Below are 15,586 nucleotides of genomic sequence, written 5' to 3'. Positions count from 1 at the left end.
GTGTGGGTTTCCTAATCAAGTCCAATCAGTATAATCAAACACAGCTGGACTCAAATGAAGGTGTAGAACCATCTCAAGGATGATCAGAAGAAATGGACAGCACCTGAGTTAAATATATGAGTGTCACAGCAAAGGGTCTGAATACTTAGGACCATGTGATATTTCAGTTTTTCTTTTTTAATAAATCTGCAAAAATGTCAACAATTCTGTGTTTTTCTGTCAATATGGGATGATGTGTGTACATTAATGAGGGAAAAAAATTAACTTAAATGATTTTAGTAAATGGCTGCAATATAACAAAGAGTGAAAAATTTAAGGGGGTCTGAATACTTTCCGTACCCACTGTATATATATATAGATGGTGTGTATATAAGTTCTATTTGTGTTTTAAAGGGGTCATATGATGTTGCTAAAAAGAACATTATTTTGTGTATTTGGTGTAATGAAATGTTTATGCGGTTTAAGTTTAAAAAAACACATTATTTTCCACGTACTGTACATTATTGTTTCTCTATGCCTTTCTGAAACGCGTAGATTTTTACAAAGCTCATCAGTCTGAAAAGCGAGGTGTGCTCTGATTGGCCAGCTATCCAGTGCGTTGTGATTGGCCGAATGCCTCAAGCGTGTTACGGAAATGTTACGCCCCTTACCATGCTTTGATGGCGTGAAGAGGCAGAAACATTAAAAAACCCATTATAAACGAGGCATTTGTGTCATCCAGTGGGGACATAATTACGGATTATAATGACTTATACTGTCTTTTTACGCATTGCGTTGCATATCGAGCCGCATCAACATAAAACCATGTCTGCATTTGTGATCTGAGAAAGGACAAGCAACAAGCGCTACTTTACACTGCTCAAAACTCATGTTTGAATCATCAGTGGCAAATTCTTTAAATATGAAAACGTACTTACAGACTGTGAATCAGCCGACATTGTTGTCTACTCTTCCAGGTTCAGGAAACAGTCCTCCATAAAATGCGCTGCACACATCTGTATATTTGGGTTGAACTGTTCTGGAACAGTGTTGTAAATGCAACTTAACCACTGATTTCTAGTTGTGTCTTTTGGAAGGCCAAACAAAGTAGTTTCGCTTTCACAACGAAACACACAGCATCACACACGGTGGGCTAGAGTGAGTGGCGGCCAGCGGATTCGACAAAGGAGTGGCCGGTGGGCTTGCGGCAACCACATGTGACGACCCCGGGCTGGACTCCGCTTCGTCCACGGTGAAAGTCGATCCGCCGATCGTCCTCTTTTGGAAGGCCAAACAAGATAGTTTCGCTTTCACAACGAAACACACAGCGTCTCCACGACATGGCGGCGGCAACAACAATACTACAGCGAGAATAAAAGTTACGCATTCTTTCTTTTCGTGAACATTTGGGCGGTGTTATGCAAATCTTTTCACACAGTGACGTAGACATGTGGGGGTGTGTTTAAACGAGGTGTTTTAGGAGGGCGTGGACAAGTCTTAACTTTTATAAAGAATATCTCTTTGGATTTGAGACTTTAGTCTTTGCAACTTTAGGGATCTTATCTATGCACGAACGGCTTGTAACACTCCAAAGAGAAAGGAAAATGTGAAATTGCATCATATGACCCTTTAAAGTTATTTATAATAAGTGATGTGAAGATGTCCGGTTCATTTTGGATATGAAAATTTGAAATTTATTGTTAAATTGATAAATACCCTGCCTTCTTTACATATTTGTGTCACATCATTTGTCACACAAGTGTCTGATCACCACATTTGAGTTATCATTGCTAAAATGTGTTTATGTATATATATTCTGTTTATGTATATACTGTATTCTAGCCTATATACAGTACCAGTCAAAAGTTTGGACACACGAATGGGAAGTGTGTCCAAACTTTTGACTGGTACTGTACTATAAAATACACACAAAGAATATCGGGCAATATATCGGTATCAGACTTTTTTTTTTAAAAACTCCATAATATCGGCATCGGCCCCAAAAAACCCATATCGGCCGGGCTCTAGATTTAATTCCCATTGGTAACGCGATTTGTTGTAATGCTTTTTTCCTCAGTTGGTCAGAACAAACATGGTAGACTTGTTATTTGCTTGTTTAGATGACAATATATTTAGATATTTAGATGAAAATTCTTATTTGGGTCATATATTCCAAGACGTAGGCTTGATTCCTAAGTACTGTAAGTACCTAAGTGACTGACAGCCACACATACTCCTCAAAACATTAGATTAATCCGTGCTGGAGCCGTGCCGACGCACAACCCACGCAATGAAGATAATTCAGTAAATAACTGCAATGGAAGGTTTTCAAACAGAGATGGCAACAAAGAGGCAAAACTTACGGACTGCAGCTTTGAAGGGATTAGCTCAGTACCTACCCACCTAACCTATATGATATGTGACTGTTACGTAACTTCAGTGTAATATGATGACCGGTCTTTTGTCATGGCAACATATCTAGCTACGTTGTCATAACTGGAAAAATGTAATTCCTGAATTTGTGACATTTGTCAATTAGCAAAGCAAAGAGGTGTGATGCTCCGCATAATAATCCGCTCTACTCCAGTGCACTCCGCGCAGTTGACCTATCGGTAAGCCCCTCCCCTCGAATGCAGATGAGCCAATGGCAGTCGAGTATCAGTTGCATGGGGAGCGGAAAACGGACATCTAAAGGTTTCAGCACCATAGAGAAACACTGGAAGATCCGAAGCTCTCATAAGTTTGATGGTGTTTATGCTACAAAAATGGAAAAATTATGTGCCTAGGGTACTTGTAACAGTGATTCCAGGTATCCTGAGAGGATAGGCAATAGAATTTATTTTATTACATTTCCTAAACCCAAACAAAATGGAGCAAAAATGTCTTTAAGCATTCAACCCCAATCCCAACGTTAATTTTCTGGTTGTCATACTCTCATTAAGTTACAATTTTCATCTGCTCAAGCAAAATGTTAATATCATCTTGTGCTTCAGCAAGGTATCTCTGGCTAAAACTAGCTAACGTTAAAGTTAGTGAGTCCATGCTAACGTACAAACCTAAATAGCGGACTGTTCTCACGTCATGTACAGTGTAGGTCAAAAACACATACATTTCAGTGCCTCTCCATATTAAACTGGTTAAATGTAAATTAATTTTATCTTACCCTGTGGTGTTGATCCGGGATGTTGTCATCTGCGATCGTGGCGACTGATACGTGAGACTTCTCCTGTTTGCGTTGTGATTTGTATCTTTACATATTTATTTTGAAATATTTTAAATATCTCTCCATGGCATATTTAAGTCCCACTTAAATGATGGTCCTTCTGTGTCCAAAATTTATCAAAAGCATCATGGGACAAGGTTTTCACACTGACAGCTGTCATTTTATGCCAGTTAGCAACTCGGTTTGTTTGTCCGAGGGAGCAACAGTAACTAAGGAGGGCGGGGCCTACTGATAGGTCAATTGCTCACAGTCCAAGCGAATGCTACATTCATATACCGCTTACACTCACCTTAAAAAAGTTGTTAGCTCTGATTCGGCTCTGACATTAAATTCTCATTCTGTTTGTAATGAATTTGTTGGATAAATGTCTCAATTACAGTAGGCCTATAGATAATAGTTATGATATTTGTGGCTTTAAAGTAATATTTTATGAAGTAGGTTAGAAATAAACATGACTTGACTTGACTGGATAGTGCTTTGATCAGATGTTTTCTTAACTGTTGTTTTCTCACCGCTGTTATTTTTGTTGTATATGAAAGCACACAAAACACATTCACATATTCTATACACTTTATTCACATGTTCATGTAAATGGCACTTTTCATCAGTGTGAATGTTGGGATGTTTGTTAACATTACAGGACTGCAAAGGGATTTCAAACTTTATTTTATCCATAAGCAAAAAACGAAAAAGAACTTTGTTGTTAGTAGGCTATATCACTAAATTAAAATTTTCTCCACACTCTTTTTCAAATTACTCTCTTACGTCATACTTGACTTTGATGCTTACTGTGCATTTAGGTTATTTAACTTAATTAAAACAATATTTGAGCTCCATAACCTGAGACCTATTGCTTATTTTACATATTCTTGAACCAGCATATCACAAAGAGCATTCTGGGTTGAGAGAGACCTCTAGACAGAATCATTAATGGGTTCTTGTTGTCTTTAGTCGCATTGCACTGCTTGCGTTTGGTGTAGACGTGGTGTATTATGAATATATTGTACATACTGTTACTAGAACATTCTTGGTTATCTTATAACCGTAGGAGTTAAGTCTGACTATGGTGTGAGTTGGTAATTTGGTGAAAGTGAAGTGATGTGTGGCCCAGTATGGTGTCTCATACTCGGAATTTGTGCTCTGCATTTAACCCATCCAAGTGCACACACAAAGCAGTGAACACACACCTGGAGCTAGGGCTGCATGATATATCGTTTCAGCATTGATATCGTGATGTGCGAATCGGCCGTAGTCACATCGCAGGATGTGTGATATTTAGTATACTGATCGTTATATTTATACTAATTGTACAGAGATACCCATTTTAAATACATTTAGTAGCTGAGCTACTGAAAGCGATTTTCAGTGCTGGAAATCCATTTATCCTTTGGTGAAACTTCCGCGTTGTCGTCGAGGAGAGCGCAGGTCACGTTTGCTTAGCAACGGCAGACAGCCTGTGTGCCTGTAATGACACATATGTGCAAAAGTATGTCAAAATGCATGTCTCTGCAAGTATTCTTGGAAAAACAGTTGCTTAGGTGAAGGTCAACAATTGAGAAAGAAAATGGATGTGTAACAGTAGTTTAATATTCCTGAGGCATTCTGTGCCATGAACGTTAATCAAACGACAGTACACATAGAGAAAAATCACGTTTGTAGCTTTAACACAGATTTATTAGATTTAATTTATACTGTGAAGACTATGCAGTGTTATTTTACATTTGATTATTCAATTTCTGTACCTGAATACTGTTAGACTTACCTGAAAACTATAAAGCACCATTTATTTCATTTGTATCTTTGTTCGGTTATATTTATCTATGCTTGTAATTTGTTTATTTCCTATGCTGATTTACTCACCTACAAAATCACCCCAATCATTGATTTTTTTTTCTTTTTTTTCATAATAGAGCTCTTCAAGTCATCTGGTAATTTATTTATTTTTTTTTCATATCGCAATATATATCGCAGAAAAACTAAATATCGCAATGTGAGTTTTTTCCAATATCGTGCAGCCCTACCTGGAGCACTCAGTCGTGGCATTGAAGGTGGAGAGAGCGCTGGTTATTCACTCCCCCCTCCACCTACAATTCCTGCTGGATGTGAGACTCGAACCCGCAACCTTCGGGTTACAGGTCTGAATCTCCATCTATTAGGCCACGACTGCCCCCCCCCCTTTTCTTTTCTTTTCTTTTCTTTTCTTTTCTTTCTTTTTTTTAAAGATGGTATTTGATGGTAATGACATGAGAATGCAATGTCCTAGTTACTTCATTATTTAGTAAGTCATAAAATTCAGTAAAGTTGTTACATTATCAAAACATACTAAAAAAATTACATAACTGGCACATTGTGTTAGCTGGCTAGTTTCCAACATTGTTTCCTGAATGTTGTACAAAGCCAGCCATTAAGATCCAAATCTAAGTGTGAACGCAACATAAATTTCAACAAAAAGTATGTATCTGGGAATGAAATCCATGATGTTTGTTCCAAGTATTATGCTCTGTAGCAGTTTGGTGCTGTGTAGTTAGAGCAGGGGTGTCCAAACTCTATCCTTTGAATGGTCGGTGTCCTGAAGAGTTTAGCTCCAACCCCAATTAAACACACCTGAACCATCTAATCAAGCTCTTACTAGGCATGCTAGAAACTTGAAGGCAGGTGTTGAGGCAAGTTGGAGCTAAACTCTGCAGGACATTGCAGGACCGAGTTTGGGCACCCCTGAGTTAGAGGTTAAGGTTAGAAGTGTCAAGTTTGCTGTACACTAGATACACTCTGGTATCGTTCAATTTTATAGCTTATATTCTAAGATTTTTCCACAACAAAACTAAGAAAAACAAAGAAATCACAAATGTTCATGAACTCATTTTGTTTTTCAACAGGTGGTGAAGCGAGCCATAGCTAGCCAGAAAGACCAACCAGTGGCTGTGGAAAGGGCAGAGAAGTTTCGCCAGAAATACCGTCATAAACTCCAGACTCTCCGGCACCAGCCTTTGTAAGAGCAACCATGAACCTTCAGTCTCTGCCAAGGCTCATCAAGGGTTCATCCTTCAGCTTGGACTGATATATCTGTCGCTAGCAGATATTAGGATGTTTTATGAGTTACAGTCTTGTAGTGTGTGTGCTTGAGTGTTGCTGGATGAGTTTTTCTCTCTTCTAATGTAGCTTGCCTCTCCTCTCATCTCATCTCTAGTGCTTATGGATCCCTCACCGTCAGAAGTCTTTTAGACACAAGAGAACACTGTTTAAACGAGTTCAACTTTCCTGACCCCTACTCTAAGGTTTACATTGAATCTTGAATCATCCTTCACCTTGCCTGTGGTGCTTCAAATTACATCAGTTCCCCATAGTCTCACATTTAAAATCTTGTCAACTTGTTTGTCTTTTAATTAGATTGTATTGTTTTAGTCTCTATCTCTATGCATCTGTGTGTCTGTTTTCAAGTGGTTAAACCATGTTAGTGGCTGATCGAGTTCATCAGACTCAGTCTGATTCTCTGTTTGTCTGCAGATTAAGCAGAAGGAGAATGACATGGCCCTGAAATACTATCTGAAAGTAGTGAAGTCGGTAGAGGAGCTGAGCTGGGAACAGAGACAGTTCACTTTGGCCAAAGGCCTCCTGGCTGGCAACGTTTTTGACTGGGGAGCCAAAGCCGTGTCAGAGTGAGTGTACTGACGAGTATGCTAGACTTTTTTTTTTTTTTTTTGACACACGTTGGGTTTATTCTTACCTTTAATTATTCTTTAGCGTGCTTGAATCAGATCCAGAGTTTGGGTTTGAACAAGCAAAACAGCAATTACAAGGTATGAAAACTTATTTTAAACTATTAAAATTATATAGTAAGAATAATAATTAGTGCTTTTAAACGATTAATCGCGATTAATCACATCCAAAATAAAAGTTTTTACATAATATATGTGTGTGTACTGTGTACATTTATTATGTATATATAAATACATACACATACAGTATATTTTTCAAAAGTATTTACATGTATACGTTTATATTCATATAATTTACATTATATATAAATATATTTTAAATATAAAAATAACTTATTTTTCTTAAATATATGCACGTGTGTGCATTTACAGTATATATACATAATAAATATACACATATATTATGTAAACAAAAACTTTTATTTTGGATGCGATTAATCGTTTGACTGCACTAATAATAATATATTTATTTGTTCTTTCTATATTTCTATCTATATCTAATCTATATATATTTCTTATTCCCAGAGAGGCCATGGCTTGTGGATGCCTACAACCAGTGGATTGAGAGACTGAAGGTCAGATCTTAAATCGACAATTTCTTTAACAGGCCTCTCAAGATCTATATTGAACTTCATAGTAAGCTGCATTCATGCACTTTGTCCTAACCAGGTGTGATATGATAATATCTCTTCAATTTTAACCCTAAAAAAGGCCAAGACCATAAAGAGACATTAGAAAATTAATTTTCGCATCTTATTAGGACACAAGTTTTGATTTATTTTTGATTTTAATGTTTCAATACGTCATCCCTTTGAGGATATTAATTGATTGTAAACAAAATGCTTGTTTGGCAAAACACGCTACCACATTTTAGCAACATTTTATTCTCATAATTTACAGTAAACATTTGTTGTAATATTGTGTAAAACAATAATTACAATGTATTTTTTTATATATTTTATTTACATTCATAAATATATCTACTGTATCACATGTGGTACTCAAATTTCTAGGGCCTATAAATTATTAACATGATCAAAACTTTGCTGATAAACCTGTACACAATTTACTTTGTGCCTTCTGCTCTCTGATTGATAGTTTTTTTTTTTATCAAGTGTTTTTTCTGTGAAATCTTTCATGTGAAATCTTACATGTGTGTAAGAATAACTTTTATAATGTTAGTAATAATTTAAGAAAAACATGTACTGGGCTTGAACCAGCTTGTGTTTTCTTGATTATGCATTTATTATTTTTTATTTATTTAATGTTAAAAAATGTAAAAAAAAAAAAAAAAATCAATGTTAAAAAGCAAATGTCAAATATGGCACAACAGGATTTTCAGGAAGGTTTATATGTGTATCTCACAGTAATCACTGAATTTCAACAAATTGCACATATGAGCCATAAAAACCTTATGTATGAAATACAATATTAAACAAAAGCACACATGCGCTTCGAAGGCAGCATTTCAAGGCACGTCCGAATCCAAATTCTGCTTCACTTCCTGTCTCCGGAGGTACCTTCTTCTGATCGAGTTTTGGAGGCAGCATAGATGTATCCTTCACTGCCTTTGATATCCCACAATCCTGTGCGTTCCATTCCGTGACGGTTGAGATAAAAAAAATAAAGATGACGTCTGAAAGTTGCGTTTGGTGGTCAGTTTGTGTGTAAATGTATGTTTCTGACTAACTTTTTGCACTTTTGATGTTATTTCTAGCGGGAAATCAGTATTATAATAATTTTATATTTGTTTAGTTATCACAAAAACTCATTCAATTTTGTTGTAGATCATTAAACCATTACGCTGCCTCAGAAGCTTGTCCAAAAACATTTTCGTGAGGTGCCTTTGTGCAAAAACGCTGCCTGCAAAGTCATTGCCTCATAAGGCAGCGAGGCAGCAAGTCAGCTGGCTAGGCTTTCAGACGCAGCCATGCAAACTATATACATTTTGTACATAAATGTTAATAATAATAATAATAATACCTTGATAATGTTTTGTCATTATAAAATAAAAATGATACTGCTGACAGATTTTTTCAGTTTTGATGTATAAGAAAGGGAGAGTGAGAAAACGTGATTCATTTTATTTATTTAATTTTAAAATGTACTTTTAATTGTAGATATAGAGGAATTATGGGTGAATTAAAAACAAAACATCAGATATCTGCTTTGATTTATGCCAAAACTAATAGTTCCAAAAATCCACTTCACTAAAAGGTAATCAGTAAAACCAATATGTGATTATGCTTCTACCGTCAACATTTGAACGATGGTTAGAGCAAATTTCTGTGAACAAATGTTTGTCCGAGATCCTTTTAGGTGCACATAAATGTGTGAATTATATTAGTCATTATTAGTAAACATACCAATTGTGTGGGTTGACTATTTTTTTCTTATGACTCTGTTATGTTCTTACAGACTGTGATAATGTGCTGCTTTGCAGTATATTTATTTACTAATGTTAACAAAACAAATTGCTTGTTGATAACTGGTTATCAACTGGTTATCAGCAACTGGCTTGGAATTTGAAAGTGGAGTTTGTAACTTTTTAAACGTACATGTTGCATCTAATGTCTACCCTGGCCTGTTTTTAAACATTACAAAAAAACATATATTTTGCATCTGTTTCAGGACATTGTGCATACCATGAATTTTATATTTTTGTCTGAAAGCATGTTTAAACAATCTACAAAGTCTTCCTGGTCTTAATTGAAGGTGTACCTACTGGCTTTCTTTTACAGGGTCCTCCTCATAAATGTGCATTATTTTTCGTAGATAATAGTGGAATAGACATTATTCTTGGGGTTTTCCCTTTCATTAGAGAACTTCTCATCAGAGGCACAGAGGTAAGTCAACAACAAAACACAATTATTTAAAAAATCTATTTAAGTCTTTTATAGTGTTCTTAAATTTTTAGTTACATATGCGATTATGTTGGCTTTTAGGTCGTTCTTGCCAGTAACTCAGGCCCTGCCCTCAATGACGTCACTAACAGTGAGCTGCAGATCCTAACGGAGAGAATAGCTGCCATGGACCCTGTCATTCAGTGAGTGCTCACCCTCTTTACCAGGGTTGAAATAAAATTGTGTAGTCTCTAGGGGTTGGGAATCGAAAATCAATTCCAATTACAGAATTGGATACTTAAGGTCAGGAATCAGAACCTTGTTGTAAAATTCAAATTTCAATTCCACCTGTCAATTCCGGTGTGCACATCTTTTTTTTTTTAGGTGTAGAAAACGGGCTGTTAAAAATTTATTTGTCTTTGAATAATTCATTCAAGAGTTTAATTCAAAAACACTGATTCATCCAGTAATGAAACAAGGAGTGCTCACCCTCTTTACCAGGGTTGAAATAAAATTGTGTAGTCTCTAGGGGTTGGGAATCGAAAATCAATTCCAATTACAGAATTGGATACTTAAGGTCAGGAATCAGAACCTTGTTGTAAAATTCAAATTTCAATTCCACCTGTCAATTCCGGTGTGCACGTCTTTTTTTTTTTAGGTGTAGAAAACGGGCTGTTAAAAATGTATTTGTCTTTGAATAATTCATTCAAGAGATTAATTCAAAAACACTGATTCATCCAGTAATGAAACAAGTAAATCTTGAGTGAGTCATTGAATCATATCATTCATAAATCCCACGAGATTTTGTTGTTGTCTATTCTTTTCTTCAGAATTGTGAGAGAACTACAACCTCCATTAAAAAAAGGTCTCAATTTATCCAGAATCGTGCCGTTCTATTTTGTACACAAACAGCTTTTAATTGAGTCCAGTTTTTATGCAGCCGGCTGATTTTGGTTCATGGTATTCAGCAGCATTTAAATGTTTTGCAAAAAGAGACACAGAATAAATATGGTTGATATCTAAATTAGAGCCCGACCGATATATCGTTTTGCCAATATTATCGGCCGATGTGATCGGCGAATATGCCGCTGATATGAAATTTGCTTGAAATTGTGTAATTACTTAGTTTGTCCAGGAGAGCGCGCTCTATTGTTTGCTACTGGCGACCTGGATGAAACGCTTTAAAGCTTAAGTCAATGGAAAACCATTGAAATTTTGAACGGCCATATCTCCGTAACGGCGCGGTGAATCCGCCAACCCTATCGCTTCATCGGTCGGCGCCAGACCGTGAATTTAACCACCCGTAACCACAGGGGTGGTCTCATTCGAAAGAGGGCCTCGATTCACGTTCGAGAAGGTTCCTCGAGCTGAAGGGATCCCCCGAATTTGGTGGAGATCCGCCGGCGCGTTCGCGGGATAGTGACACCAGTCAACATTTTCACTTCAGTAAGGAAGGTCTCTTGTTCAGGCAGCAGCATTCAAGCGTGGTCTTATTCGACCGTAAGTGCCCTGCGAAGTGGACTTTACATGAAATTCCGCCATGATTTCAGTTTCAAGGGAACGTACATGTTACATATGATATATCGATATTGGCCGTTTTTTTACTCCTTAATATCGGTATCCGTATCGGCCCCAAAAAACCCATATCGGTCGGGCTCTAATCTAAATGTTTGACTTTTTAAAAAAAATGTAACCACATTGGAATTGAAACTGGGAATCGATAAGAATCAGAATTGGAATTGATAAAATTCAAACGAGACCAAACCCCTAGTAGTCTCTCACCTATGTTGAATGTAAATATGACTATAGATAATGTCACATGACAACTGCAGCCTTCGTGCACATGTATGGAAGGATATTTTGGACAATTTTCAAAAGGAATTGCAAATTGTATTTTCACTTGCGTTTTCCTTATGTGGACGCACAAATTGTGACAATCCAAATGCAATTGCAAATTTTGCATTAACCGCGAACGCACAGTGACTGCCGAATTTCAAATGGAAAAGCAAAGTCCATTTGCAACTGTATTTCCCATGTCTTACGAGTTACAAGCCTGTCATATTTAAATAGGGATATTAATTAACGTGTCTGCTTTTTTACTCTCTCTGCGTTGTGCATGTAACCTGCCAAAACTCCAAAATTCCTTTTAGCATTTGAATTTCCAATGCCTAGATTTGCACTGTGTTCGCTCACATGCATCAGTCGGAGTGTAAACTGAGAGATCTTGAGGTGAAAAGTGTTTGGTTAATGGTGAATATTGACCTATTGTGAAAGTAAAAAGGAAAAAAAAAACGTACATTTTTGTTTTCAGAGGTCTAAACCGAACAAAAATGTGCAGTAGGGTAGAAGGCTTGTAGAAGATTGTGTACAACAGGTTTTGCAGCAAAGTTTTGATCTGTTATGGTAAGAATTTAGAGGCTATAGAATGTTGTGTATCAAATATGATACAGTAGGCTTTAAAGGGTTAAATCTTTTAAAGAGGTTTCTTTGAAAAATAAATGTTGTGAACCAATACACCCTTATTTTATTTTTTTACATTATGCTGAAGTAACATAGTAACAGAAGGTTGAACATGTTTCTATTTTCTCTTTTTCAGCACTGCACTCAAAGAGGACAGACTTGCTTTGGTGCAGAATGGTTCTAGTTCTCCTTGTTTAGACCTGAGGTATACTGTTTTCCGTCCTTGTTTGTATTTTCATTTATTGGAGTGAAACAGAGCCAATGTTATGCGAGTTCCCTCTGCTTAAAACCATGGTCTCTCCCTTTGTTCTTCATTCTTCAGTCGTTTGGACAAAGTCCTGGCCACAGTCGTCAGGGAGCGTGGCACAGATCTGGTGATCATTGAAGGAATGGGTCGGGCCATCCACACCAACTACTACGCCATGCTCAGCTGCGAGAGCCTTAAACTAGCCGTCATAAAGAACTCCTGGCTGGCCGAGCGTCTTGGAGGCAAGATCTTCAGTGTAGTCTTCAAATACGAGGTCCCTTCCAAAGCCCAAGGGTAACATTAGGGAAATTAAGAGGCTTTTAGAGTTAAAATGGCTAGTGCTGAAAGGAAATGGCACTACCAAGGGTCCTCAGTGCTTTTTCCTGAGATTGACATAATGATTGTATTTGGGGTTTTGTTTTGCTTTTGCTTCATTTTTTGTTTTGTAAATCAAAATCAATAAGAGGGCAGTCGTGTGTGCCTGCTCTGAAATTGAATGTGCACATCTGCTGTAGCCTCCCTCATAACAATTGGATGACAGCTGTAGGGGCTTTTTCTTTTGACGAGATTGAATTTTATTGTTCTCAGACCAGATTCTTATTTCTGCATTTGTATTACTTTTACAAAATGACGAAGGACTTTAGCAGAGCACTGGTTAAACGTCTATGCTATCTTGCAATAAATCTGATTTATGTTACTAGCAAAACATTTATCTCATAAGAAGCAAAATAAAAAGGTACGCTTTATTTTAAGATGTCCTTTTTACAGTGTAATTATACATGTAATATTAACTACTTGTACTTACTATATGGTTAAGGTTAGGATTAGGGCTTGGCTTAGGGTTACTTGCATGTTATTATGCATAATTAATAGTAATTATAATAGTAAGTACATGTAACGTGTAACAAGGACACCTTTGCCATAAAGTTGTGATGGCTGCCAGTAGAGAAAGTAGTTTTTTTTTCTTCTTCTTTGGTCCATATGGTGTAATATCAACATCTACCAACAGGGGCTTGATGGACCAAGCTAACCAGCAAAATCTTGACCTCTTGACCTGAACAGTCTTGTGAATCACATGACCAGCCAAGTAATATTTATTTTAGCTTGGTAAGACCTGTAAATATAAGGACATTACTACAATGTACAAGTGCCATGAACACTGAAAAGCTTTTTTATTTTATTTTTTATTTTTTGGACTGGAAGAACAGCATTTTCACTGAGATGCAGTTGCAGTCTTTTGAGAAGCTTTTGTTTAGTACTGTGCTTAGTACTGCACGGGGTATTTCCACGTATAGTGATATAGGTTAACGCTGTTAGATATGATTTTGTATTATTTGCTAGATGGAACCTCTACCTTGTGCAGTGGCGGAGCCAGGATGTTTTTATAGGGGTGGCCAAGGAGGGGCCAACAACCAGTCTGGGGTGGCACAGAAATCTTCATTATTTCAATATAAAAATGTGTTTGACTATAATGTACTGGACTGTTTTAGTGCCTAAAACACAACTGAGTACAATTAATTTCTACTTAACTGTAATTGAGATATTTGTGAATTAGATCAAGTAATACTGAGTGAATATGACAATTTTTGTATTATTCCTCACCTCCAGGTATTTTAATAAAGGGGCTCACTATAACTTTATTGCTCATTCAGCTTCTCAAAACTCCCAAATGATTGCCCTCCAACATTGCATACTCATGAATGAGACATGAGATAGTGATAAAAATGTGAAAAAGGTAGGAAGTCAATAGTAGACATAAATAATAAAACGAGTTATTTTATGCATTTAAATGGTTTCATTTTCACATATTTTCTAGTATAAGTGCACTGTGCTCACATTTATTTGAGCATTAGATTACAAATAAAAAATACATATCCGCTTGTGCCTTATATTGTGATCTCGAATTGCTGAATATATTTTAGTACATGCATTTGAGAGACATTCTTGTGTGCTGCGTATACATGCAGTTTGCAGCTTTAATCGCCTTTTTTTGGTAATTTCATGACGCTGACGACAGAACTATGTATGCTCATAGTTTCTTGTGCAGGTTATTTATGATGAAGTGATATAGAGCGTGCGCCACATATTTGCGTACTGTTGAAGAGTGTGCGCCGTGAGCACAGTAAAACGGCTGATTAGACAGGAAAGTGTGTTTTACTGACATAGTCTAACAACATCTCATCAGACCGCAGTTCACAGTTGTTCTACTGAAGCTCATTTGGCTGCTGTAGCTTCTCCGCACTCGTTTGACTCGCGCCTGACGCTGAGGTGAAAATGTAGTAAAGAGAATCCTCTTGGAATCTGAAAATTCCAAGAGGGTCTGGCTGCAGCCTTGCACTTGCACTCTCAGACTTTGCGCTCTCAGACTTGCGTTCTCAGACTTGCGCTCTCAGACTTGCGCTCTCAGACTTGAGCTCTCGGACTTGCGCTTTCAGACAAGACTTGCGGTCTCAGACTTGCGCTCTCAGACTTGCATTCTTGCACTCTCAGGCTTGCGCTCTCAGACTTGCGCTCTCAGACACTTGCGTTCTCAGACTTGCGCTCTCAGGCTTGTGCTCTCAGACTTGCGCTCTCAGACTTGCGTTCTCAGACTTGCGTTCTTGTGGTCTCAGACTTGCGGTCTCAGACTTGCGCTCTCAGACTTGCATTCTTGCACTCTCAGGCTTGCGCTCTCAGACTTGCGCTCTCAGACACTTGCGCTCTCAGACTTGCGCTCTCCGACTTGCGCTCTCAGACTTGCGTTCTCAGACTTGCGTTCTTGTGGTCTCAGACTTGCGGTCTCAGACTTGCGCTCTCAGACTTGCACTTGCACTCTCAGACTTGCAATCTCAGACTCGCGCTTGCACTCTCAGGCTTGCACTCTCGCGCTTGCACTCTCAGACTCGCGCTTGCACTCTCAGGCTTGCACTCTCAGACTCGCGCTTGCACTCTCAGGCTTGCACTCTCGCACTTGCAATCTCTCGCTTGGACTCTCAGGCTTGCACTCTCACGCTTGCAATCTCAGACTCGCGCTTGCACTCTCAGGTTTGCACTCTCGCGCTTGCACTCTCAGACTCGCGCTTGCACTCTCAGGCTTGCACTCTCAGACTCGCGCTTGCACTCTCAGGCTTGCACTCTC

The 15,586-nt window shown here is 37.8% G+C and overlaps 1 protein-coding gene across 1 annotated transcript in view; it reads left to right on the top strand.

Annotated features, from left to right (window-relative positions):
- LOC107560420 (pantothenate kinase 4-like) overlaps positions 1–13,059 on the top strand; it is a gene marked incomplete at its 5' end in the record, with an annotated part of 32,025 nt that extends 18,966 nt beyond the window's left edge. The window contains 9 exons of the mRNA XM_016244599.1: positions 6,079–6,191; positions 6,390–6,477; positions 6,707–6,858; positions 6,944–6,999; positions 7,444–7,493; positions 9,660–9,764; positions 9,864–9,964; positions 12,358–12,426; positions 12,544–13,059. Coding sequence (XP_016100085.1) covers positions 6,079–6,191; positions 6,390–6,477; positions 6,707–6,858; positions 6,944–6,999; positions 7,444–7,493; positions 9,660–9,764; positions 9,864–9,964; positions 12,358–12,426; positions 12,544–12,766 — 957 coding nt within the window. The remainder of the gene's footprint in view (positions 1–6,078; positions 6,192–6,389; positions 6,478–6,706; positions 6,859–6,943; positions 7,000–7,443; positions 7,494–9,659; positions 9,765–9,863; positions 9,965–12,357; positions 12,427–12,543) is intronic.
- Positions 13,060–15,586: the final 2,527 nt, after the last annotated feature.

The sequence above is a fragment of the Sinocyclocheilus grahami genome, unplaced genomic scaffold (assembly GCF_001515645.1).
Source record: "Sinocyclocheilus grahami isolate Dianchi unplaced genomic scaffold, SAMN03320097.WGS_v1.1 scaffold726.1, whole genome shotgun sequence".
NCBI classification, from domain to species: Eukaryota; Metazoa; Chordata; class Actinopteri; order Cypriniformes; family Cyprinidae; genus Sinocyclocheilus; species Sinocyclocheilus grahami.
This window is presented reverse-complemented; position numbering and strand designations above follow the sequence as displayed.